Consider the following 25,847-nt stretch of genomic DNA (forward strand, 5'->3'; position numbering starts at 1 on the left):
ATTCCCTGCCTGAGGAGGTGGTGATGGCGAACTCAGTCGAAGGGTTCAAGAGAGGCCTGGATGTCTTCCTGGAGCGTAACAATATTGTATCTTACAGTTATTGTTAGGTTCTTTAGAAGGACGTAGATCTGAGGATTTATTCTGACAGAATTTTATAGGCTGAACTGGATGGACTAATGTCTTTTCTCGGCCTTACTAACTATGTTACTTATGACCATGTGATTTTCAGGTTTTTCTTTTTTAATCAATTTGAAAAAATTTCTACATTTCTGTTTTTTTTTTAATGAAGATGGGGTGCAGCGTGTACACTATTGAGAAAAAAATGAACTTTTTTGAATTTACCATATGGCTGCAATGAAACAAAGAGTGAAAAATTTATCTGAATACTTTCCATACATACTGTATACTTGCAATCCCTGGTGCCTACATAAACATATTATACACACATATTATATATATATATATATATATATATATATATATATATACACACACACACACACACACACACACACACACACACACACACACACACACACACACACACACACAGTATATACACTACCGCTCCAAATTTTGGGGTCACTCATACTTTTATTAATCAAATGAGTTGCCTAATGAATTTAAAATTTAGTCCAGACATTGACAAGACTCGAAAAAAAAGATTTTTATTTGAAACTAGCCCATGCCCATATACCCATCACACATCCTCCATCCCATAGTCCCGTGCCCATATAGCCGTCATACATATCCTACATCCCATAGTCCAGTGCCCATATACCCATCACACATCCTCCATCCCATAGTCAACCATTATGACATCATAAAGAGCGGCAGGGCATGCAACCTATGATGACATCAGCGTCGTCATGGCAACCATTGTGACATCATAATGAGGGGCGGGGCTTGATACGCACATACTTTTTCCCCATTATGTAGATAGGGGCAAAATTGTTTGGTGAATTGGAACGCGCGGGGTTAAAATTTCGCCTCACAACATAGCCTAGGATGCTCTCGGGGTCCAGACGTGTGACTGCGCCAAATTTTGTGGCTGTAGCTGCGACGGTGTGAATGCCAATCCCGGACATACACACATACATACACACACTTGAGCTTTATATATTAGATAATAATTTTCTCCTTCAAACTTTGCTTTTGTCAAAGAATGCTCCCTTTGCAGCAATTACAGCATTGCAGACCTTTGGCATTCTAGCAGTTAATTTGCTGAGGTAATCTGGAGAAATTTCACCCCATGTTTCCAGAAGTCCCTCCCACAAGTTGGTTTGGCTTGATGGGCACTTTTTGCGTACCATGCGGTCAAGCTGCACCCACAACAGCTCAATGGGTTTGAGATCTGGTGACCGCGCTGGCTACTCCATTACTGATAGAATACCAGCTGCCTGCTTATTCCTTAAATAGTTCTTGCATAATTTGAAGGTGTGCTTTGGGTCACAGGGTATGGCATGGCAAAATGGAGTGATAGCCTTCCTTATTCAAAATCCCTTTTACCTTGTACAAATCTCCCACTTTACCAGCACCAAAACAACCCCAGACCATCCCATTACCTCCACCATGCTTGACAGATGGCGTCAGGCACTCTTCCAGCATCTTTTCAGTTTTTCTCCATCTCACAATTGTTCTTCTGTGTGATCCAAACACCTCAAACTTGGATTCGTCTGCCCATAACATTTTTTTCCAATCTTCCTCTGTCCAATGTCTGCGTTCTTTTACCCATATTAATCTTTTCCTTTTATTAACCAGTCTCAGATATGGCTTTTTCTTTGCCACTCTGCCCTGAAGGCCAGCATCCCGGAATCGCCTCTTCACTGTGGACGTTGACACTGGTGTTTTGCGTGTACTATTTAATGAAGCTGCCAGTTGAGGGTCGATTTCTCAAACTACAGACTCTAATGTACTTGTCTTGTTGCTCAGTTGTGCAGCGGGGCCTCCCACTTCTCTTTCTACTCTGGTTAGAGCCTGTTTGTGCTCTCCTCTGAAAGGAGTAGTACACACCGTTGTTGGAAATCTTCAGTTTCTTGGCAATTTCTCGCATGGAATAGCCTTCACTTCTAAGAACAAGAATAAACTGTCGTGTTTCAAATGAAGGTTCTTTTTTTCTGGAAATTTTGAGAGTTTAATGGAACAAACAAAGGTAATGCTCCAGATTCTCAGCTAGCTCAAAGGATGGTCAGGTTTATAGCTTCTCTAATCAGCCAAACTGTTTTCAGCTGTGCTAACATACTTGCACAAGGGTTTTCAAGGGTATTCTAACCATCCATTAGCCTTCTTACACAGTTAGCAAACACAAAGTACCATAAGAACACTGGAGTGATGGTTGTTAGAAATGAGCATCTCAATACACCTATGAAAATATTGCATTACAAACCAGATGTTTGCAGCTAGATTAGTCATGTACCACATTACCAATGTATAGAGTGTATTTCCGAATCATTTAATGTTAGGTTCATTCGAAAAAAACTGTGCTTTTCTTTAAAAAAATAAGGAAATTTCTAAGTGACCCTAAACTTTCACACGGTAGTGTATATATACATATATACAGTACAGACCAAAAGTTTGGACACACCTTCTCATTCAAAGAGTTTTCTTTATTTTCATGACTATGAAAATTGTAGATTCACTCTGAAGGCATCAAAACTATGAATTAGCACATGTGGAATTATATAATTAACAAAAAAGTGTGAAACAACTGAAAATATGTCTTATATTCTAGGTTCTTCAAAGTAGCCTCCTTTTGCTTTGATTACTGCTTTGCACACTCTTGGCATTCTCTTGAAGAGCTTCAAGAGGTAGTCACCGGAAATGGTCTTCCAACAGTTTTGAAGGAGTTCCCAGAGATGCTTAGCACTTGTTGGCCCTTTTGCCTTCACTCTGCGGTCCAGCTCACCCCAAACCATCTCGACTGGGTTCAGGTGTTTGGTGACTGTGGAGGCCAGGTCATCTGGCGTAGCACCCCATCACTCCCCCTCTTGGTCAAACAGCCCTTACACAGCCTGGAGGTGTGTTTGGGGTCATTGTCCTGTTGAAAAATAAATGATGGTCCAACTAAACGCAAACCGGATGGAATAGCATGCCGCTGCAAGATGCTGTGGTAGCCATGCTGGTTCAGTATGCCTTCAATTTTGAATAAATCCCCAACAGTGTCAAAAGCAAAAACACCCCCACACCTCCTTCATGCTTCACGGTGGGAACCAGGCATGTAGTATCCATCCGTTCGCCTTTTCTGTGTCGCACAAAGACACGTTGGTTGGAACCAAAAATCTCAAATTTGGACTGATCAGACCAAAGCACAGATTTCCACTGGTCTAATGTCCATTCCTTGTGTTCTTTAGCCCAAACAAGTCTCTTCTGCATGTTGCCTGTCCTTAGTAGTGGTTTCCTAGCAGCTATTTTACCATGAAGGCCTGCTGCACAAAGTCTCCTCTTAACAGTTGTTGTAGATACAGTATGTGTCTGCTGCTAGAACTCTGTGTGGCATTGACCTGGTCTCTAATCTGAGCTGCTGTTAACCTGCGATTTCAGAGGCTGGTGACTCGGATGAACTTCTCCTCCGCAGCAGAGGTGACTCTTGGTCTTCCTTTCCTGGGGCGGTCCTCATGTGAGCCAGTTTCTTTGTAGCGCTTGATTGGTTTTTGCCACTGCACTTGGGGACACTTTCAAAGTTTTCCCAATTTTTCGGACTGACTGACCTTCATTTCTTAAAGTAATGATGGCCACTCGTTTTTTTTTACTTAGCTGCTTTTTTCTTGCCATAATACAAATTCTAACAGTCTATTCAGTAGAACTATCAGCTGTATGTCCACCTGACTTCTGCACAACACAACTGATGGTCCCAACCCCATTTAAAAGGCAAGAAATCCACCTTATTAAACCTGACAGGGCACACCTGTGAAGTGAAAACCATTTCCGGTGACTACCTCTTGAAGCTCATATATACACACTCACACACACATATATATATATACATATATATATATATATATATATACATACATATATATACATACATACACACACACAATGTAAATGTTCTGGCACCTGTGGTCAAAATTACTGCTATTGTGAACAGTTAAGCAAGTTGAAGATGAAATGATCTCTAAAAGGCCTGAACACATTTTCTTTGTATTTTAGGCAAAAAAACTTTCCATTTTAAAAATTACAAAAAGGAAAATGGGTCACTGCAAAGGTTTGTGCACCCTGCATGGTTAGTACCTAGTAGCACTCCCTTTTGAAATCACACTTCTTGTGAACGCCTTTTGTAGACAGCCAAGAATGTTTCAATTCTTGTTTGAGGGATTTTCATCTATTCTTCCTTGGAAAATTCTTCCAGTTCTGTGAGATTCCTGGGTCATCTTGCATGCACTGCTATTTGGAGGACTACAGTAAGGCTACTTTCACACTAGCGCTGCGCTTATTGCGCAATAGAAACGCATTAAAAAAAACGCATCATCAGTTTTGTATGCGTTTGCTTTTTAACCAGTTTCTATCCATATTAACTCTTAAAACGCATGCGATTTTAAACGCAGGTGTGCGCATGGCCATGCGCACGCCTGCGTTCCCATAGACTGTAATGTGATTTTTTTTGTCGCATTCCGTGAACATGCGTTTTTTTGAGACAAGTTGGATGGGCCAAAAATGCAACAGGTTGCGTCCGGCGCGCCTGGGCGCACACTACAAAAACGCATGCGCACGAAAACGCATACAAACGCGTGCAAACGCTAGACCAAGCACCCCCATGTTAAAGATATTGGCTCAGGACGCATGCGCATGTACGCGCTGCGCTAAAAAACGCTAGTGTGAAACCAGCCTAACCACAGATTTTTCAATGTAATCCAGATAGGGGCTGTGAAGGCCTTTGCAAAACCTTCAGCTTGCATCTTTTTAGGTAATCTATTGTTGATTGCGACGTGTGTTTAGGATCATTAATAACTATCCATTCGTAGAAGTCATCCTCTTTTCAACTTCAGCTTTTTTACAGATGGTGTTCTGTTTGCATCCTGAATTTATTGAAATGTCATTGAATCTATTCTTCCTTCTACCCACTAAATATTCCCTGTGCCATTGGCAACAACACAACCACAAAGCATAACTGATCCACCCCCATGCTTAATGGTTGGCAAGATGTTCTTTTTCTGAAATTCTGTGCCCTTTTCTATCCACACATACCTTTGATCATGGGTGCCAAGTTGGTGCGCATTTTAACCTCAACAAAACGCAATAAGGCTTGTTTAGATGTTCTTTTTCATACTTATGAGGCTGAATGTTATGGTGAGGACGCAGGAGAGATTTTCTCCTGATGACTCTCATGAAAGCCATATTTGTGAAGGTGTCTCTGAACAGCAGAACAATATACAACAACTCTAGTCTGCTTAACCTTCTCGGAGGTATTTTCCAGTCAAGCGGGGGTTCTGATTTGCTTCTCTACCAATCCTACAAGCACGTCTCATTGAAAAATATTGCTTGGACTTCCTGACTATCTTGACCTCTACTGTTCCTATTAACTTACATTTCTTAATTGCTTTTCGAAAGGATGAAAGGGAATGAAAACGCTATCTTCTTATTGCCTTCTCCTACTTTGTGGGCCTCCACCATTTTCATGTTCAGAGTGCTAGACAGGTGCTTAGAAGAACACATGGTGGCTGTTTTTTAGTACAAGGTTAGAGGAGGCTGGGTTTTTATAAAGCTGGGAAATTTGCATCACCTGACCTTTCCTAATGATGATGGTGAACAAGTCATAACCCTAACAGGCTAATTAAGTGCTGAAACCCTAGTCAAAGTTATCTGAGCACACAAATCTCCAAGGGTGCCCAAACTTTGCATCAGCCCATTTTCCTTTTTGTAATATTTAAAGTGCAAAAATTACAATACATAAATACTTTTTTGCCTAAATTACAAATGAAATGTGTCATTTTTAACTTAAGCCCTTTTAGAGATCATTTAATCTCCAACTTGCTTAATTGTTCACAATAACAGTAATTTGGACCAGGGGTGCCCAAACTTTTACATGATAATGTAATATAACACACACATTATATATATATATATATATATTACTATATATATATATATACACATATATATATATATATATATATATATATATATATATATATATATATACACATATATATATATATACACACATATATATATATATATATACACACGTATATATTATACGTATGCATACAAACACACACTATATGTATGTGCAGGTAAATCTCAGAGGAAAAAAATTAACAAAAAGACGTTCTAAAATGAAAAGTGAGACACTTACTTTTCATCTTTGTGAGCAACCAGTGTATCTTCTATGCGATTTACCAGCTGGCAGTCATCAGTATTATTACAAGGTACTTTATGATCACTGTGACATACAGCAAAATCTGATACATGCAAACATTCCTCCCTTTCCAGGGCATGGAAATTAAAAATACACAAGGTCGGGGTACAGAGTGCATCTGGTGCAGAATACACGTACCGTCTTTGTAAGTCAGGTTGGCAGCGGCGCTGATTTTTTTGCGGTAGCTGCGCGCGTAGTCCTGTAGATTTGGAGCGCTGGAGGAGCCTCCCAGCACTGTGGTGCTGAACAGACCAGTACACTGTGATCCTGGAAAGGTTGGGATTGGGGATTAGTATTCACACAGATTTAGGACATGCCACTATATATCAATCACCCTTGTTAATAGTAGACATTTTCCCATATGTAGCAGATTCGCTCTGAAAATATTGAAACATTATTATTATGCCATGATTTAGTACAAACTCATTGGTAAGACACAGCAAAATCTTAAGATTAAACAATGCAAGAGCAATTTTATGATACATATGGACAAAAAAAAACCAAACATTTCTTTTTATAATGTAAGAATGGACATAAAATCGCATCTATGGTTGTAAAAGGGACATTTTAAAATCAATCACTTTTACTGTATTTTCTATCATCTCATTCTATTTGTTACAAAAAAGGATTTGTGATTTTAAGGATTTTAAATGTACATTATAAAATATTTATTTTCTCTAGGAATTAATTTATTCTAGAAAAATTCAAACTTAAAGAAGAATCCCTTCCATCAAAATAGTTACAGTATCCTCTTAATATATTGCAGCCATCATATTATATATCACTGTGTACTTACAATTGCTCATTTTGCCTTTCTACCAAGCTAATTGTTCTAATTTCCATTAGGTCTATGACATCACGTGATTAAAAACTGACGAGCTGTATTCTTCTTAGCTCTATGTAGAAACAGGAGGTTAATTTTCCCTATATGAGCCATGAGTCACTGCAAAAGTCTATGGTGGGGAGGAGCGGAAAACGGCACAACAAGTTGTTTTTCTTCGCAATTTATCCAAAAATCTTTCACCCAGTGTATACATATATATATATATATATATATATATATATATATATATATATATATAGTAATAGAAGTAACTTTGCATGCAGTATATTCACCACTGTGAACAAATCATCCAGACTGCGGTATGGGCTTGAGCAAACTTCCAACTTATAGACAAGTCCTGGGTGTGAGTGATCGCTGTGCGGTCATGCACTTCCATAGATTGAGCAGGAGAGCAGAGACACTGACCGACGATGAGAGAAGCACACCTGCAGTGACGTTTCGGGGGACATCCGCTTTTGAACCAGGGCTGTAGAGTCGGAGTCGGAGTTAGTTTTGGTCGGAGTCGGTAGAAATGTACCGACTCCAGCTTTAAAAAAAATGTATTTAATATTTCATAATTGAACTTTCATATGAATTTTATAAATGTTACTGAAATATATATGTTCTATCAAACTATGAACAACAGTGATAAGCAGTTCTGCTGGAGATAGAGACATTTCTTACTTCTTGTGTGTCACTGTTCTCCACTGCCCTTATCTAATCTTATACTTGGTTAACCTCATGCTGCCCCAACCCCCCTACTTACAATGTATGAAACTGAAAGTGAAAATGTGTTGCAAATTCTTAGTAGTAAAGCTCCTCCTCTAGACTAGATCATACTAGGTGTGCGTCTTCCAAGCATCTCACAGCTGCCTGCTACTCAGAAGAGGAAGACTGTAAGAAGTATTATCCTTTCAACAAACTTTGCATCAGTTAACTGTGAGTACATGAGGAATAATAACAGTATTACTGACCACTATATCAGTTGTACGACCTGGCAATAATTTTGTACAATTGTTTTTAGGAAAAACAATTGTCATTTGGATTGTGAATGCAGAATTAAAAACCTGACAATGTCAAAGAAGCATCACATTAAATCAGCTGTATTTGAACATTTCACCATCACTCAAGATAGAAAACATTGTCTGTCAATGTATGACAAATGATCCAGACGAAAACAAATGCTGTGAAGCCAAGATGAGTGCATATTCAGGCAAAGATAAAAATGCTCCTACCAGAGCTTCTAATCTAAAGAGACATTTACAGCGCTTTCATCCAGAAGTACTGAAAGCAGTGGATGAGAAAGACTGCATCCAAACCAATGAACCAGTGCCCAGCTCTTCCAGCCAAACAAAGGAGCAGAGAACTTTGCAGCCATCAGTTGCAAGATATTTTGTCAGTGACAAAGTTACTGTGACAATGACAGTAGATACATTTAAAAAACAGATCATAGAGCTTGTTGTAAAGGATAGTGTGCCTATTTCATTATTTTCACGACCAGCTTTTATGTGTCTGAATGGGGAAATGGCCTGCAAGCTTGGTGTTTCTCTGGAGAGAGAGAGTATTAGAAAATTAGTAATCGAAGAAGCTTTTAAACAAAAGGAAGAACTTAAAAAAACTCTCAAGGGACGCTTTCTGTTTCTTAAAATGGATGCCTGCACACGTCACAGAGTGATCTATTTTGCCATCAATGTCCGATTTGTTTGTGACAAAAATGAAATAGTTACCAAGACATTGGCAGTAAAAGACACCAAAGCTCATCACACCAGTGAGTTTCTCCAGGTCTTGGTGGAAAAGGTTCTGCAAGACTATGAACTTAAAAAAGAGCAAGTTCTTTCTGTCATAACTGACAATGCTTCAAATATGATAAGTACTATTAAGCTAATGAATGAGAGTAATGATGGTGACCAGCAGCTAGAAGAACATTCTGGGTCCACAGACACAGAAATGTTTGAAATAGAGGAACACAGTATTGTAACTGAGGAGCAAACTGAAGTTGCTTCAGATGAACAGCAACATGATAGTTTAGATGATCTTGTTGAAACTGTGTCAATATGTTCTTTCATTCATCACATGCGCTGTGTTGTGCATACACTACAGCTGGCTATAAGAGACAGTCTGCAAGAAGGACATGCTGCTGCACTGATTGGCAAGGTGAGAAAATTGGCTACTGTTGCCAGAACCCCTAAAGTTGACTCAATTTTGAAGAGACGTGCGGGAAAAGGGGCAATTATTGATCAAGCCACACGATGGGGCAGTACTTACTTAATGATTCAGCGCTTGGTTGAACTGAAACCTTTCTTGTAGACATGGCTAACCCTCAACTGACGCTAAATGAAAGTCAGTGGAATCAGGTGACTGAGCTGGAAAAATTGCTAGAGCACCCATTTACAGTGACTAAAAAATTACAAGCAGAGGACTTAACTCCAGGTATTTTCTTAAAGGAGTGGAAGAACCTGATGTTTCGCCTGTCCCAAAGAGGAGGGTTAATTGCAAGTGGCATTGCTACATCAATGAAATGGAGAGAGGCGCTACTATTACAAAATAACATTCTTTTGGCAGCTGTTTATGTAGACCCAATGCATCGGATTCTTCTAGATGATCAACAGCTAAGTAAAGGAAAAGAAGCTCTGTTTGAAAAAGCAGTAAGGATGAAAGGGTTGCAGAACAGTCAGGAGGAACAAGAAGAATTTGGTCGTCCTGCCACATCTTCACCCTCATCATCAACTGATGAAGAATTTAATTTCGAAAAATATTTGGATCACAAGGACCGTGCAAAGCGTTCCCGCATAGAAGAAGAGTCATCCCCATCAAGGAACACAGCCAGTACATTTCAGCAGAATTTTTCATGTGCACTAAAAGAAATTGAGAAATTTGACCGTTCATCAAAAATAACAGTGCAACAAGCGATTCCTCTGTATCCTGACATTGTCAGAGATGTTGCCCGAGTGGTTACTGCTTTGCCACCAACACAAGTTAGTGTAGAGAGGTTGTTCTCTGCTCTCAAAATAATTAGATCAGATTTGAGGGCATCCATGAAGGAGGATGTGACAGAGGCAATACTTTTTCTGAGGACAAATTTATAGATTTCTTCTTATTAACTGCATAAAAGTGTTTATTGCATATTTACTTACAGTTTAGAAAAGTTTATAAAAGTTATTTGCTATATTCTAATTGTATTCTAATAAATGTAGTTTTTGCTCTAAGTGGTCTGATTACTTATATGGAGAAACTGAATAAGCACGATGTTTAATATTTTACAACAGTAAATTTGTTGTTATGAATTGGCCATTTATGAAGGAGTCGGAGCCGGAGTCGGAGCCTGATAAAATCCAGGAGTCGGAGTCGCAACTGTGGCTTACCGACTCAACAGCCCTGCGCTTTTCTCAAGTCCCCAATCATTCTTTCCTTTTAACGATGCACACCACGTACTCGGATGATACTCGGATAACACCCGAGCATGCTCGGATAAGACGTTATTTGAGCAAGCTGGCCCATCACTAATAGAGAACCATAGTAATACATCTTTTCACAATTTCATCATAAAAAACGTCATACAAAAATGCATTAGGGTATGTGCAGACAATCCGAAGTGGCAGCGCTTTGCACGCAGTGCATGTTCGCTGCATTTTTGTAAATATTACATGAGATGGATTTCTAACACATTTTTGAATGCAATTATGAAAACATGCATTACTATGGTTCTCTATATTAATAGGTGTAAACAAACAGTTTTGTACTAAATTGGTTTTATATGTTTTAGCACCTGGTGTCAGGATTGGTGCTGGGTTGAAAGATTGCAGGCTTGAGAAAGGGGGTGGTCCCTCCAAACGTCACTGCAGGTGTGCTTCTCTCATCGTGGGTCAGTGTCCATGCTCTCCTGCATGACCTATGGAAGTGCATGTCCGCACAGGGATCACCCTCCCACCCAGGATCTGTCTGCAAGTCTGAAGCTTGCTCAAGCCCGTACCGCAGTCTGAATGCTTTGTTCACAGCGGTGAATACACTGCAGAGTTTTTCTATTACTTGTATGTACATACTGGATGAAAGATTTTTTGATAAATCATGAAGAAACACAACTTATTGTGCCATTTTTTGTTTTCTATGAACTACAACCAGTAAGGAGCAACTGCTATGCGGCTATTATAGATGTGCGACTCTAACATTGAAAAAGCCACTTTTTCAATTTTGGAAGAGAGAAGAGTGGAGCACCTGGGTCAGGAGTTGAAGAGGGGGATGATAAATGCAGGGAAAAGACACTGCCTGCTTCTACATAGAGAAAAGAGAAGAATTAGCTGGGCAGAAGGACATAATGAGCAATTTGTAAGTACACAATATGAGTTTTGCAATATATTAAGGGGATAAAAATGTTGATGGTCGTACTGCTTTAAAAAAAAGTCAATACTATTTTATTTCCTAAATTTCACATATGTATCAAAGTCATTGGAGCAATTGTTAGCGGAATCATAAGCCACGATCTCCACCTAAGTGATGTCGATCCACAATTAAAAAAGTGTCGGCTTTGTTTCCACAGACGGCGCGGTCTCATTTATTGCAGTTTTTATCCCTCTAAGTATATAGGGCAGACGTGCAATACCAGAAGCAGTCTTCAGACAGATGTGCTGTTTCTATAATAAAACCAGACTTTTCTTTGTACAGGTTTTCATTTTCATATGCAGATGATAAGATTATATTACACTAGACGTTTGCTCACTATTTAAGCAAAAGAGTATACAGACAGGACAGCAGGAGATCACAGCGGATTCTTTCTGTGAGGCAAAACATTTTACTGCCCGGTTTTAAGAAATGTTTTACCTCAGAGAAAAAAAAATCATTCTTGTACTATTAATTTAAGTACTTTAGTTGCCAAGAAAAATGATTTATTTTGTTTGCAAATGCAGGGACTTTGCTGCACCCTTCGTTTGACCCAACAGCTCAGCGCACTGTTACATCCCCTGAATCTGCATACTGAGATGTCTATCTCAGTATGCATATCTTGATTGACAACACTCAAGCAGCGGCTCTACAAGGACACTGCAGCCACACTCATAGTGTCAGTGCAGCCTCTCATACCTGGCTCCTATGAGCAGTACAGTACCGAGCAGCGGATGCAGACAGGAGCCAGAGAAGAGAGCCTGCAATTACACTATGTGAGCACAGCTGCAGTGACTGTGCGGACGTGCAGAGCTACTGATCGCTAGGTCTTGATTGACATCACTGAACCCAATCAGCGGTTCTACATGGACACTGCAGCTGCGCTCACATAGTGTTATTGCCGGCTCATGTCTTAGGCCACCATTTGATACTTTACTGTAGACAGTAGCCAGGGAAGGAAAAAAGCAACTAGGCATGGCTGCAGTGTACAGAGTCACTGAGTGGGTTCAGGAAGCACTCATCTGGGCACTATCAATCAAGATTTGGCTACGTGCTCAGAGTGCAAATTAAGGGGGTGTAAAGTGCACTAAGCCCTTGTCCACACCAAGGATGCAACGAAGCCCCCTCATTTGCATACAAAATAAAGAGCTTCTTTTAAAGGCAGCTAAACTACTAAAATATATACTATAAGTATTATTTTTAGAGAACTAAGTCCCCTACATACCTGTATAAGTGGTTTAATTAACATTATGGGGTGACAGACTCTCTTTAAAGGGTTTATTGCAACATTTAAATTGAGAAGACGAAAAAAAAAATAATGTATCCAAAATAAAAATGTCCAGAATCATTGACATGTAACATTCTTAAATAATAAATCACTGCTTGTCCATACCAGGCACAACACACATACAAAAAGCCAACAATGACATTATAAAGGTAAAAGTAAGGGAGTCAATTATGTACATGAATTACTACTTATCTCTAAATCTATCTATATAAAATAAATATGGTAAATGGAGCAGCCTCAAAACACAAGTATAAAGCAAATTACATGGTAAAACATACAGACGGCCACCAGAACATGATATACACCAAGCAAGCCCAAACAGGACATAAAGATTGTTTGTTATCTCTGCTACAGAAATGGGGGGCTTAATAGTGGGCAATGCAATTTTCACTTCAGCTCCTCCTAATTATATGTGTAAACTATGGATTTTCCAGACAGGAGAGCTCATCGAGTTTTTCTATAGGGAACGCTAGGGTTTTTTTTTACTTTAGTGTCTTTTCTTGTTTTGTCATTTCCTAAGCACTTTTTCGTCGTTTTTGGCCTTCTGTGATATATGCTATATGGGATACCTTGTATTGTAACGTATAAAATGGTCTGCTTTTTTTTTTTTTTGTAACAGTTTGGTGTCTTTGTAAACCTGAAGCAGTTAAAAAAAAAAAAAAAAAAAAGCTCAGAAGACTGATGTGTGGAGAAAGTCATTTTTACATAGAAACGCATGTGTTCATTCTTTTGCGTTTTTTTCTAGGCTCTTTTTCAGGCAGGTTTCGAAGCCAACCGGACAGAAAAAGACATCGTGTGCACATATTTTAAAAGGGGATAGTCAGAAACACAAATTAATTTACGCTCTAAATCTCTACTTAATGTTATAATCCATCTTATAATATACTTTCATTAAAAAGTCCCTATCTACATTATTTTTTTTTACCACTTCCTTTTTGATGACACTTCATTTGAAAATCCCAGTGCAAGCTGGAATGCTGAAGCAAATTGTCATCAGTGGGCAGAAGCTGAGGTCACTGCCACAGCCTCTGCCCCCTCCCTGAAACGAAGCGTCATCAATGACCTTCATTTCAGGGGCTGAGCTAGTTGCTGCTCTACTGAGCACGTGTCAGTTATCAGTTACGACGTATGCACAGTAGATTCTTGTCACTATGCAATGTAGACTATGACAGTGCGCTTTCTCACCAGCAGTGATTAGCAGTAATAAGCTGGCAACAGAGTGTACTGTCAGTATGTGATGCAAGATGAATACCTGGCTTACAGAGACCAGTGCCGTCCCTGCAAATGACATCACTAGCAAAGAATCCACTGGTCTCTGCATGCTGGTAATCCTTTTGTACTGCTCAGTAACAGTATGCTCTGTTACCATCTCATTACCATTGATCAGAGCTGGTGAAAGAGCGCACTGTTGTAGTGCACATTGCACAGTGGCAAGAATTTACTAAGCACACGTTGGAACGGACAACTGACATGCTCAGTTGAGCAACGATTAGCTCAGTCCCTGAAACGAAGGTCACTGATGATGCATTGTTTCAGGGAGGGGGCAGAGGCTATGGCAGTGATCGCATCATCTGCCCCCTGATGATGCATCGTTTGAGCATTCCAGCATGTACTAGGATTCTTAAACAAAGTTTCATCAAAATGGAAGTAGTAGTAAAAAAAAAAAAGCAGTTAGATAGTGTAGTTATGTAAGGATAGTGACTTTTTAATGAAAACATAAAAAAATAGATTTTGACATTAAATAGATAGGGATTTAGAATGAAAATTGTGCTTCAGACTGCCCCGTTAATCAGATCGAGATTCCTTAGTTAAATTTAAGATTAAGGTATTTTATGACAGGGAACCCACAATATGTTTTCCTGCTCTAGTTAAGATGGGCTATCTGTAAAGAGAAGCTGCTTATGCAATTCAATAAAAGTTTGTTAATGTATGTCAACAATGAATATTTTTTGTTCCAAGTAGCATTCTCTCTTTTTCTTTTATTGTTTATTGAATATGCACACCATTGAACTATTTAATTGCATGAATTAATTTTCTAATTTTTTTTTATTAAATACTTCCTGCTGGAGAGCCTGTGCAACTCATTATTATAGTAGTTAGCCCTGCTGTTTCTGACTTCTGAGCCGACACTGCTTCCGGCTGCGTCTGTTCTGTAAGATTTACCCCTCATCCTTGGGTTCAAGACAGTGGTAGGAAGGTAGGGGTATACAGATCAGAGAGGAAAGAAAAGCATCCAAGTCTTCAGGCAGGGAAGTGTAGATGGTGTGAAATCAGACGTGGTAGTCTGATTGGGGAGTGGGTGAATCACATACATTATATACTATCTAAAAGAGAGATGATTGGCCTCCACTACACTCAATATATGTGGACTGCTGAAAAATGCACAGTACAATGTTCTGCTCTTTTAAGTAGTCCATAGATAATGAACGGAGCAGAGGTCAAGCATGTGCACCTCCACTCCATTAAAGATGGTGCTCTGCAGCGTCCAGCTCACGGGATCCAGAGGCACATTCTAGAAATGGCAGGGATCTCGGCGGTGATCAGTAAGTTATCTCAAATTGTGTAGATAGGGGATAACTTTAAATTTTGGAAAAGTCCCTTCAAAAAGCTTATAGTTTTGTAAAAAGTTTCCTGTTCACTGCTTACCATGAATATGATGGTTCTATAACAATTCTGTAACAATAATGGACATTATAATTTGATATCTATAAAATAAGCCTTGTTTATAATACTCAGTTTTTCATCTGTCTGGAGTTGTAATAGATGATGAGATAAATTAGTTTTCTTCTTCTTCATTAGTGAAGAAATATCTTTACAAAAGATATCATACTTTACAATACTCCAAAGAATGTTTTAGGATATTTAGCGCATTGGGTTGAAATGCACAGTTTAATCTTGAAAAGAATAGTCTTATCAGAAATCAGGAATCAGAGGGTGCTAAATCTGTCACGTTACATTGGCAGGGTAAGGGAGATGTATTTAGCCCAAGTGATTCATGTTCTATTGCGCGGTTTCAATGTCCATTTACAACAAGAGTTCTTTCTCATTTTTTGTAAAAAATACAATACACAAATGCAACAGAGCAATGCTAAAAAAAAAAATGAATTTTGGTATTAAAAATGATATTTTATTGTACATAATGTCCATATATAACATATAAAGCTTCAAGTCCCCCAAAAATTCCAAAATAAATTACTTACCAGAGTATCGAACAAAACCATTATAAATTAATTTCTTACTGAAGTCCCAGTTTGAAGAACCCTTTCCTTATCCTACACTACTTTGCCAATTCCCGATAAAGAACATTGGAAGGATTTGATGCTAAATCGTAGGACAATGAGATTGCTCTAACTAAATTCTTCATAAGACTCTTGTATATATTTTGCCTCTGTGCAATAAACTACATGTGCTAATCTCCATCTTCAGGTGGTAATAAAAAAACATCATCCCCGACTGATGATATAAATATCACAGAGAAAGCATAGCCTCAGAAAAGCCATGAATATGTGGCTCTGCAAAATTATGGAAATACACATTTTTAAGAACAGCAAACAATCTACAACTCAATGGACATTGGCAAAGTATTTAACTATTAGCCCATATAAGTGCTTATAAGTGCTTGTAAGAAAGAATTAAATATTCTTATGGGCAGGATCAGAGCAACTTACAAATAAATGTCTCTTCAACTTTGCCTTGATGGTCTGCTCTGTAACTCTTCCAGCATCGGCATGACATGATGTTAGCCGATTACATGGTATGTCTTCCCTCCCACGCATGTTATCTAGACCCTTGCTCAGTCTAATGCAATCTCCATACTCCATACTGTATGTGAACCTTTCACCTTTCCATCATTAAAGGTAAATTGATGGTCAGAAGATGAGGGATCACACACCGTTGTTTAATGGAAGTAGGTTGGAAGCCAGTTTAGAAGGGACACACTCAGCAAATGCAATACTTTATGGGAAGGGCTCGTCTAAAAGTAGGGTACACCATGTGGTCAGAAGATGTAAAAAGTGTAGCCTTAGGCTATGTTCACACATTGCGGGTTTTTTTAATCCAAATTTTCAGCTGCGTTTTACAGTACCAGCAAAGTCTATGAGATTTCAGAAATATCATGCACACAGATTGTTTTTTTTGTTCTCAGTATTTTGTCCAATACCTTGGTTTTTGCTTAATGCAGCATTTCACTTCTTTCAGCTTTTTTTCACCCATTGAAAGCAATGGGTGGTGCAAAAAATGCTGCATAAACGTTGGTATCAGGTTTTGCTGCATTTTTGGTGCCAAAATCTAATGAACTAGAATCATTTTTTTTTTTTACGCACTAAACTTTATAAGTATACACAAGAGACAAATGTACCCTGAAAAAAAGAAGAAAAAAACGCCACCAAAACTATCAAAACCTGCTTTTTGAGGCAAGTTTCCTACTGTCAAGACAGCAAGTTTTGCTTTAGGGAAAAAAAATGCAGAGAAAACGCAACGTGTGAACATTGCATTAATCTAGTCTTATGACCATAGAACCGAGTAGACCTCTGATGTAAACTGAAAAGATAACCTATGGGTAAGTTTCTCATCTCCTGAACCAGACAACCACTTTAAGTTCTTTCACTTCCAGGACATTTTCACAGTTTTGACAAACACTTATAAAGCAACACATAAAAACACAAAGCTGCAGCAGACCAAACAATATAACGGAAAAAAAAAAATATTAAAACCTGAATTATAAAATAATAAGTCATAATTTGATTCTAATTCCAATACATTTTTTCAAAGCACACACCTGCAACATTGTGAAAAAGTTAATGCAATTTCTCATCAAAGCCGACAATTAAGGCCTCTTTCACACTTCAGTTTTTTACAATCAGTCACAATCCGCCAGGTTTTGAAAAAAACGGATCCTCAATTTTCTTTTGAGGATCCGTTTTTTCCCCATTGACTTGCATTAATGGCGGATTGCTGTCCGTTGCATCCGTTTTTTTTTGAGGATCCGCCAAAAGTTGCTGTCCGTCACCATCCTCAAACATTTCGGAGCTTGCAACGTTTTTTTCTCTGGCGGATCCTCCAGACACTCATTTAACCCGAATTTCTGTCTGGGTGCCGGACAAAACAAGAAAAAAAAAAATTCTCTCTCTCTCTCTCTCTCTCTCTCTCTGTTCCTTTATTTCCTCATTTTCAGGATCCGTCTGAAAACGGATCCTGTGCCATCCGTTCACATCAGTTGAGAACGGATCCGCTTCTCTGACTTTTTGGCGGATTTGAACTGATGCAAAAAACTGAAGTGTGAAAGAGGCCGAATAAGACCCATGCAGGCCCTCAGGATACACAAAACCTACTAAAAATGAAAGTACAACAATAGCAAAGTTAACAAGCACCACTTATACATATCTTGAATCCAGTAGACCTTAGATATTCGATTCATGAATTCCATAATTGTCCATAATGTAGTATATGCTTCTTTTCCTTGCTCGCAAGAAAAAAATAAAACTCCTCCCTCCCAAATGTAACAGAGAGCAAGTGATTTTAGTTACTTGTAGGAGGGGTGACATAAAAAGTAACGTCTTGTATCATCCACTGGGGTCAATGAGGGAGTGATGACCGTGACAGCTATACATGGGATATTTGTTCTTGATCTCACTTTGAACTTTTTCATTCGTATCTCTAGCTTACATAAATTCTGAACCAAGTTCAACTTTTTATGCTTTATGACCTCAAACGAGTGCTTTATCCCAAGTATTGTGAACAGCGAGTCTGGTATCTTTCAGAAACTAAGATTATGGACTCTACCTTAATATTCTAGCTGTGGCTTTCAAAGTCCTGGTTTATTGCTTATGTCCTTGGCAGTAAAAGAGTTAATATATTATCAGATCTAAAACTACTCAAAAAGGTGATGAGACTATTTGTAAGATTAGCTAAATTAGTAGAGACTGTCCACAGATAGTGGCACCATACTTTTATTTTCAGTGTTTGCACTTAAAGGGGTTTAACCATGATAAAAATATAAGATCTTGGAAGAACAATATACTTTGCAAATCCAGTTCATGTCCAAAAATGCATCATTTTTCTATTTCAGGCTTACCTAGCAAATAACCCTACACACTGGCACAGGCAGACAGTGGATTTCTCATACCAGGCTGTCAGAAATGGGGCCGAACACAGCAATGTACCGTTTTGATCAGTGCTTGTGACATTATTTTGTGCCAATAGTAGTGTTTATTTGCAGTAGGAAGACAACATAATTCTGTTCAGCTGCATGTCTGGCCTATTACTGAGAACGTGCAGTGACTCCTGGATTATATTCACTGCGCGCTCTCGGCCATAGTCCAAGTAAATACCTGCGTAAAACTCTAGGCTTGCTCGGCCTCAGGTCTGACAGCAGCTCTTTGCTGGTGCAGGGTTATGTTCGCTCTTCTGTCACCACACAACTACAGCTATCAAGTGCGTTTGACCAGCTACAGCAGGAGAAGCCTATCGGCGGATGAAATATGTGATCAGGCTACACAGGCATGCTGAAATAGAAAAATTATGCTTTTTTTGGAAATTAACTGTATTTCAAAAGTTAATTGTTTTTCCACTCATTTACTTACGATGGATTGATTATCACGGTAAAATCCCCTTAAAAATCTAAAATCCAAAACATAAAATGTTTTCTCCAAAATGTTTCCATTTGTGACAATAAAAACCACAAAAACAACAAAGCAAACAAAAAAAACAACAACATAAAAAACGGACTAAGAAATCCAACATACCTAAACCACTTTGCTTCATGTCCGATGGCTGCCTGGCATAGGAAGTGAATAGGCGGTACCCACCGGATTTTGAGGAAGTCTCTGAAAGCACCTGTGGATCAGAGATAATGACAGTGAAGCTTCAACACCAAAAAAGACCAACACTCGTTTCTCAGATACAAAAGCATTATCAGGAATGTGTACACGACAAAAAAACAAGCAAGTTAACACAACAAAGTTTCCAGAAGTTTACATTAGGAAAGGAAACAGAGGTCCATATAATAAGCCATGGCATTAGGGATGAGAGGAATGAGCAGGCAAACAGGCTCTACACAAAAGAGTCAAACCGCAGCAGGACTGATGTTATGCTAAGGCAATGGAGTCTGGAGTCTCAGCATTTAAAGGAAAAGAACAACCAAGGATTACTTTCATCTTAGTACACTTCACATACAGGAAAGTCATCGAATTTTTGACATAATACATTAGCTTAAAATAGGTTTTCCATGATTAGTAAAAAGGATCTGCTGATTCCTCCAAAAGCGGTGCCATATTTGTCCATAGACTGTACAGTATTGCAGGTGAGCGGTACCTATACTACTAGAGCACCCGTAGTGTTATTACCAAAAATAAAGTCAACTAATGTAAGCAAACAGAAAATAAAATTTTAAGTCAAACATAAAAACGAAGCATTAAAGTAAAAAAAGGAAAGGAGTGCAACATAAAAAATAATATTAAATAATTCTAGATTCTATGAAGCTATATGTCTGTAATAGAATATTTAGGCTATGTGCCCATAATCAGGATACAGAAGGGTTTTGGACGCAACATATTTTTGCTGCATCCAAAATGCTTTGCTCTAATCACACAGGTATTAAATCCTCGTATGTTCACTGAACCATGCGGATTTACAGCATCTAGTGAATGGCTATGGGTGCAGAGTCTCCGCTGCTGATAATTGACATGCTGTGGCTTGTAAACACCACGCCCCCCGAAGAAGCACTTTGCAAAACATGCATTGGGGTCTGCCTCTCCAACGTCTGTAACAGGTTAGTTCTCTCGGTCTGCCTATGCTTAGCTACGTTGAGTCATCCTATATACCAGTGTTAGTGTCTGTGCTCAGCCCAGCTCTTTCCTGGATTTCACCTGTATTTGGAATGTTACCCTATATATATATATATATATATATATATATAGGGTAACATTCCAAATACAGGTGAAATCCAGGAAAGAGCTGGGCTGAGCACAGACACTAACACTGGTATATAGGATGTATATATATATGTATACCTCTCCTTATTAACTTTTTACATAGAATTGTCCCTTTCTAGTAGGTCCATTTTGAACACTGCATAAACCTTGCACGATGCACTTTATATTACTTTATTTATATTTTCCTTCAGAGTAATCCATGGTTTCACCATATGACCATGTACATATAGCGTTACATGCTATGATTAAGGGTCAAATATGATCCGAAACGCGTAAGCCTACACATGCTTTTATTACATTTGGTATTGTAATTTTTAATGATGGACTAAATAAAGGCTTTTTTTAATTTTCCTATATCGTGTGCTGGAACTACAAAAGTTTTTTTTTTTCACCAAGAATTTTCTCCCAGATGGGGATGGATTCATTCCGTGCACCGAGATCATGGAAAGGAGGACTGGGCAGGCTGGACCAGGTGAGCTGAAGATTAATTCTATATTGCCACATATAGAGTTACAGTATTTTTAGGTGGACTATAAGATGCACTTTTTCCCCCTAAAATTTTTTGGGAAAATGGGGGTGCATCTTATAATGCGGATATACCTTACTGGCCGCGGTGGAGCAGACTCCCGGGGTTGCTGCTGAGGAGGCAACAGTGGAGCATTGCTGCAGCCCGCAAGCTGGGATGAGGGGGTGTTCCGATGAGCGCCGCTGCAGGGGCTCTATCGACATTTTGTGAAAGCTCAGAGCCCCTGCACTTACATGGTTTATTGTGCGGTGGACTCCGGGAAAATGGCTGCCGGGGGAGGCGCATGCGCAGATGGAGATCTCGGCACCAAGATCTGAGGAGATGAGATCTCAGCACCGATATCGTGTACTGTGTGGTGCTGTGAGTTGGTCATTAGTGTTGTTTACTTTAAATTGAACATTAAAGAGACTTTTGCTTTGGACTTTGCTGGGTCACTGCCTCATCACTGCATAATGTGCTACCGTTGCATCACAATGTAAACTTCTGGTTTCAACTGTACATACATATTTTACAGGTTTGTAATGTATTTTTTTTCTCAGATGAATCAAACATCACATTAATAGTGCCTTAATACAGGTCCAGCAATATGTGGCATGTTGGCAACTAAAGTTGTTTTAACCCCATATTATGCAATTCTGAAAAATTTTAAGGATATATCCTTAGGCCACTTTCACACATGAATATTTTGGTCTGCACACTAAATAAATATTTGTAAGCCAAAACCAGGCAGTGGGGCCAAAACTTGGAAGAAGTACAAACTTTTCCATTTTGGTAGATTCCACACCTGGTTTTGACCAAGATTATTGCTGCAAGACCGTGACCTTTAAGCAGGGTTCAGATGTCACAAGTAAAACTCCGGACAATGACGCTCTCAAATAGCTGACATGTCTGGTTACATGTCCTGGTTCTGATAGCGAATGACTGCAGGAGCTGCCTGCTATGTGCATGCACTAGTCTGGTCCGAAATTTAGTCCAAGGTAGTGCTTCCTGCAACTTTTTTTTTCTATGCAGGCCATTGGTCTGCGTGGAAAAATCGGCCATGTGCACAGGCACATTGGCAATAATGGGAGTATGTGGATCCGACAGCATCTGCTTGTATAATATCCTCATCTGAACGTGTATTTAAAGCACGAAAGTCTGAAAAAGTGAGAAGCAGAAAAACCAACTAGCTGCCTGTAAACACAAACCAATGGGGAAAGAAGTGGAGCATTGGAGTTAGATAGTTGGGTAATACAGAGAGGAAAGTACTCTTTTCTTTGGTATTTTAGGCCATTTGCTGCTTATCTCTTTTTGCGAATATACACTGCTCCAAAAAAAAGCAGGTGGTGGCCACAGACCATTTTTCTGTTCTCATCCTTTTTGGCTGTTGTTTTGGTCACTTTTGCATTTTGTCATTGCTGTCACCCCTAGAGGTACTGTCCAGTAGCACGAGGCAGTGTCTACAACCCACAGTTGTTGCTCAGGTAGTGCAGCTCATCCAGGATGGCACATCAATGCGAGCTGTGGCAAGAAGTGTGGCTGTGTCTGTCAGCACAGTGTACAAAGCATGGAGCAGATACCAGGAGGCGTGGACGAGGATCTAGGAGGGCAACAACTCAACAGCAGGACTGCTACTTCCTCCTTTGTGCAAGGGGGAATAGGAGGACCAGTGACAGAGCCCTGCAAAATGACCTCCAGCAGGCCACAAATGTGCATGTGTCAGCTCAAACTGTCAGAAACAGACTCCATGAGAGTGGTATGATGGAACAATGTTCACAAGTAGGTGTTTTGCTTATAGCCCAACATCATGCAGGGCGATTGGCATGTTCCAAACACCAAGATAGGCAGATTCGCCACTGGCACACTGTGCTCTTCACGGATTAGAGCAGGTTCACATTGAACACATTTGACAGACCTGACAAGAGTCTGGAAAAGTCATGCAGAATGTTCCGCTGCCTGCAACATTCTCCAGCATAACCGGTTTTGGCAGTGGGTCAGTAATGGTGTTGGAGGCATTTTTTTGGGGGCCACACATTCCTCCAGGTGCTAGCAGAGGTGCCGGGATAAGATGTTTAGACCCATTGTGAGGCCATATGCAGGTGCAGTGAGCCCTGGGTTCCTTCTGAGGCATGGCAATGCTAGGCCTCATGTGGCTGAAGTATGTCAGCAGTTCCTACAAGATGAAGGCATTGATGGTATGGACTGGCCTGCCCGCTCCCCAGACCTGAATCCAATTGAGCACATCTGGGACATCATGCCTCGTTCCATTAACCAATGCCAAGTTGCACTACAGACTGTCCAGGAGTTGACTGATGCTTTAAGGCTACTTACACACTAGCATTTCCTGGAGCTGCGGAGGGATGCGCGCGGCTGCCATGAAGCTCCACCCACGGCCGCACCTCCTCCGGTTAGCTCTGCCTATGGGCGCATGACGCTGCATGCGACCTGCGTACCCTATCTTTAGCATTGGGTACGCAGGCCGTGCGCAGGTATGCGTTTGCCGGCGCATGCGTCCTTTTGACGGTGCGCCAACCTGTGCCAAACGCACTGTGTTGCATTTTGGTGCGCTTGGCCCCCACATCCACGATTTGATCAAAAATTACAGTTTAAACACTAATTTTCATAAACCTGCAGTAAGGAAAAATGACCTGCAGGTGGCACCACACTATCCCAAAGCACACTACCACAAAGCTGCCTACAGACATCCCAAACAAACCCAAACATTTGCCTTGGAGGCATTCCAGCTTGCTGAACTGCTTGCCCAGCCTATTTCAGGCAAATTGGAGGATTGCACACTTCACTGCAGGTGAGTCACATATGCAAACACATTTGTAAACATGCACTGCCTATTGAATTGCACACTTGCTCCTTTCATACTCGACCTACACAAACAAATGATACACCATTTGAAAGGTCAAATGACCTGCAGGTGACAGCACACTACCCCGAAGCACACTACCACAAAGCTGCTTACAGACATCACAAACAAATCCAAACATTTGCCTTGGGGTCTTCCCAGCTTGCCCAGCCTATTTCAGGCACATTGGAGGATTGCACACTTCACTGCAGGTGAGTCACATACGCAAGCACATTTGTAAACATGCACTGCATTTTCGGTGATTACTACGCCGCACACACACAAATGGTGAGTCACATATGCAAACACATTTGTAAACATGGCAAACCAGAAGCAAAGAAGACATACACCCAAAGCAGGGATCACCATATAAAAAATATAATTTTTTTATTTCAAAGGAAAAAACAAAACACCAAAAAAGCAAAAGAATGTATAAAAACATTTAAAATATACAAAGGTTATTGTCCATAACCTGTATAGATGGGAACGGTAACAAACCCTATAAATTATCCCCTAATTATACAGAAATAACATGTGCAGCATGTCCACAGGATAGGCATAAACAATACACAGCAGCCTTATACAGAAGTGCAGGGTAGATTCCTAATTACAAGCTGTAATTAAAAACAAGATGTTTGAAAAAATAATAACCACCACCATCTGGCACATGGATATATCTTACAACCGAGAATTCTAAAAAAGATGCATAATAGGAATCACAACCAAACACTATGGGGTTTTTTTGGCACCAAATATCAGTCCGATAGGATAGAGACTAGTACACTAGCCAATGTCCAATACATTAAGTGAATCAATAAGTTCAAAGGGTGTGGAAAGGGTTAAAAGATTACTAAAATAGCAATAGTGTTTGGTTGTGATTCCTATTATGCATATTTTTTAGAATTCTCGGTTGTAAGATATATCCATGTTCCAGATGGTTATTATTATTTTTTCAAAAATCTTGTATTTAATTACAGCTTGTAATTAGGAATCTACCATGCACTTCTGTATAAGGCTGCTGTGTATTGTTTATGCCTATCCTGTCGACATGCTGCACATGTTATTTTCTTTGACTGGTCTCCCTGAGGTCAGTGATTGTTTCGTGATGTTGGTCTATTAGGCATTGCTCCCACCTAGCCAGAATCCTACTCCACACTGATGAGGGGCAACACCCCGAAACAGCTGTCTGTGGATGGATACCTGGCCTTGGTATTTCCCTTGTCATATCTGTAAACTCGTAAAGAGCTGGATATTGACTCAAAGGGCCACTTAATATGGTGGTAATGGTGGTTTCCGAAAGGAGCCACTCCTTGGCTGGGTCCTTCCCTGGAGGAAGATCTGGATAGTCCCGTGTTTGAGACTCTTAAATGAGGCTCTATGGACTTTATTTGCAAATACATGTTATTTATGTATAACTAGGGGATAATTTATAGTGTTTGTTACCGTTCCCATCTATACAGGTTATGGACAATAACCTTTGTATATTTTAAATGTTTTTATACATTCTTTTGCTTTTTTGGTGTTATATTTTTTCTATGGTGATCCCGGCTTTGGGTGTATGTCTTCTTTGCTTCTGGTTTGCCATATCTATTGAATTAAATACATACTGTGGTTGGATCCCTTCTAATATTTGATGGTGCCCTCCGTGTTTCTGTAATACAATAAAATTTGTAAACATGCACTGCATTCCCCCTTCAGCAAGAAAAGAGCC

The 25,847-nt window shown here is 39.6% G+C and overlaps 1 protein-coding gene across 10 annotated transcripts in view; it reads right to left on the reverse strand.

The window, feature by feature from the left end:
* Positions 1-25,847, reverse strand: part of PPIP5K1 (diphosphoinositol pentakisphosphate kinase 1) — a 273,000-nt gene that overhangs the window by 79,267 nt on the left and 167,886 nt on the right. For 8 of the 10 annotated variants that reach the window (XM_073568589.1, XM_073568596.1, XM_073568594.1 and 5 more), the window contains 2 exons: positions 19,587-19,677; positions 6,497-6,625 (listed from right to left, as the gene is read on the reverse strand). In XM_073568589.1, coding sequence (XP_073424690.1) covers positions 6,497-6,625; positions 19,587-19,677 — 220 coding nt within the window. The remainder of the gene's footprint in view (positions 1-6,496; positions 6,626-19,586; positions 19,678-25,847) is intronic. The other 2 variants (XM_073568597.1, XM_073568595.1) reach the window with 1 other exon arrangement.

The sequence above is a fragment of the Dendrobates tinctorius genome, unplaced genomic scaffold, assembly GCF_039654945.1.
Source record: "Dendrobates tinctorius isolate UK_male_01 unplaced genomic scaffold, ASM3965494v1 ptg000022l, whole genome shotgun sequence".
In the NCBI taxonomy this organism is placed as follows: Eukaryota; Metazoa; Chordata; class Amphibia; order Anura; family Dendrobatidae; genus Dendrobates; species Dendrobates tinctorius.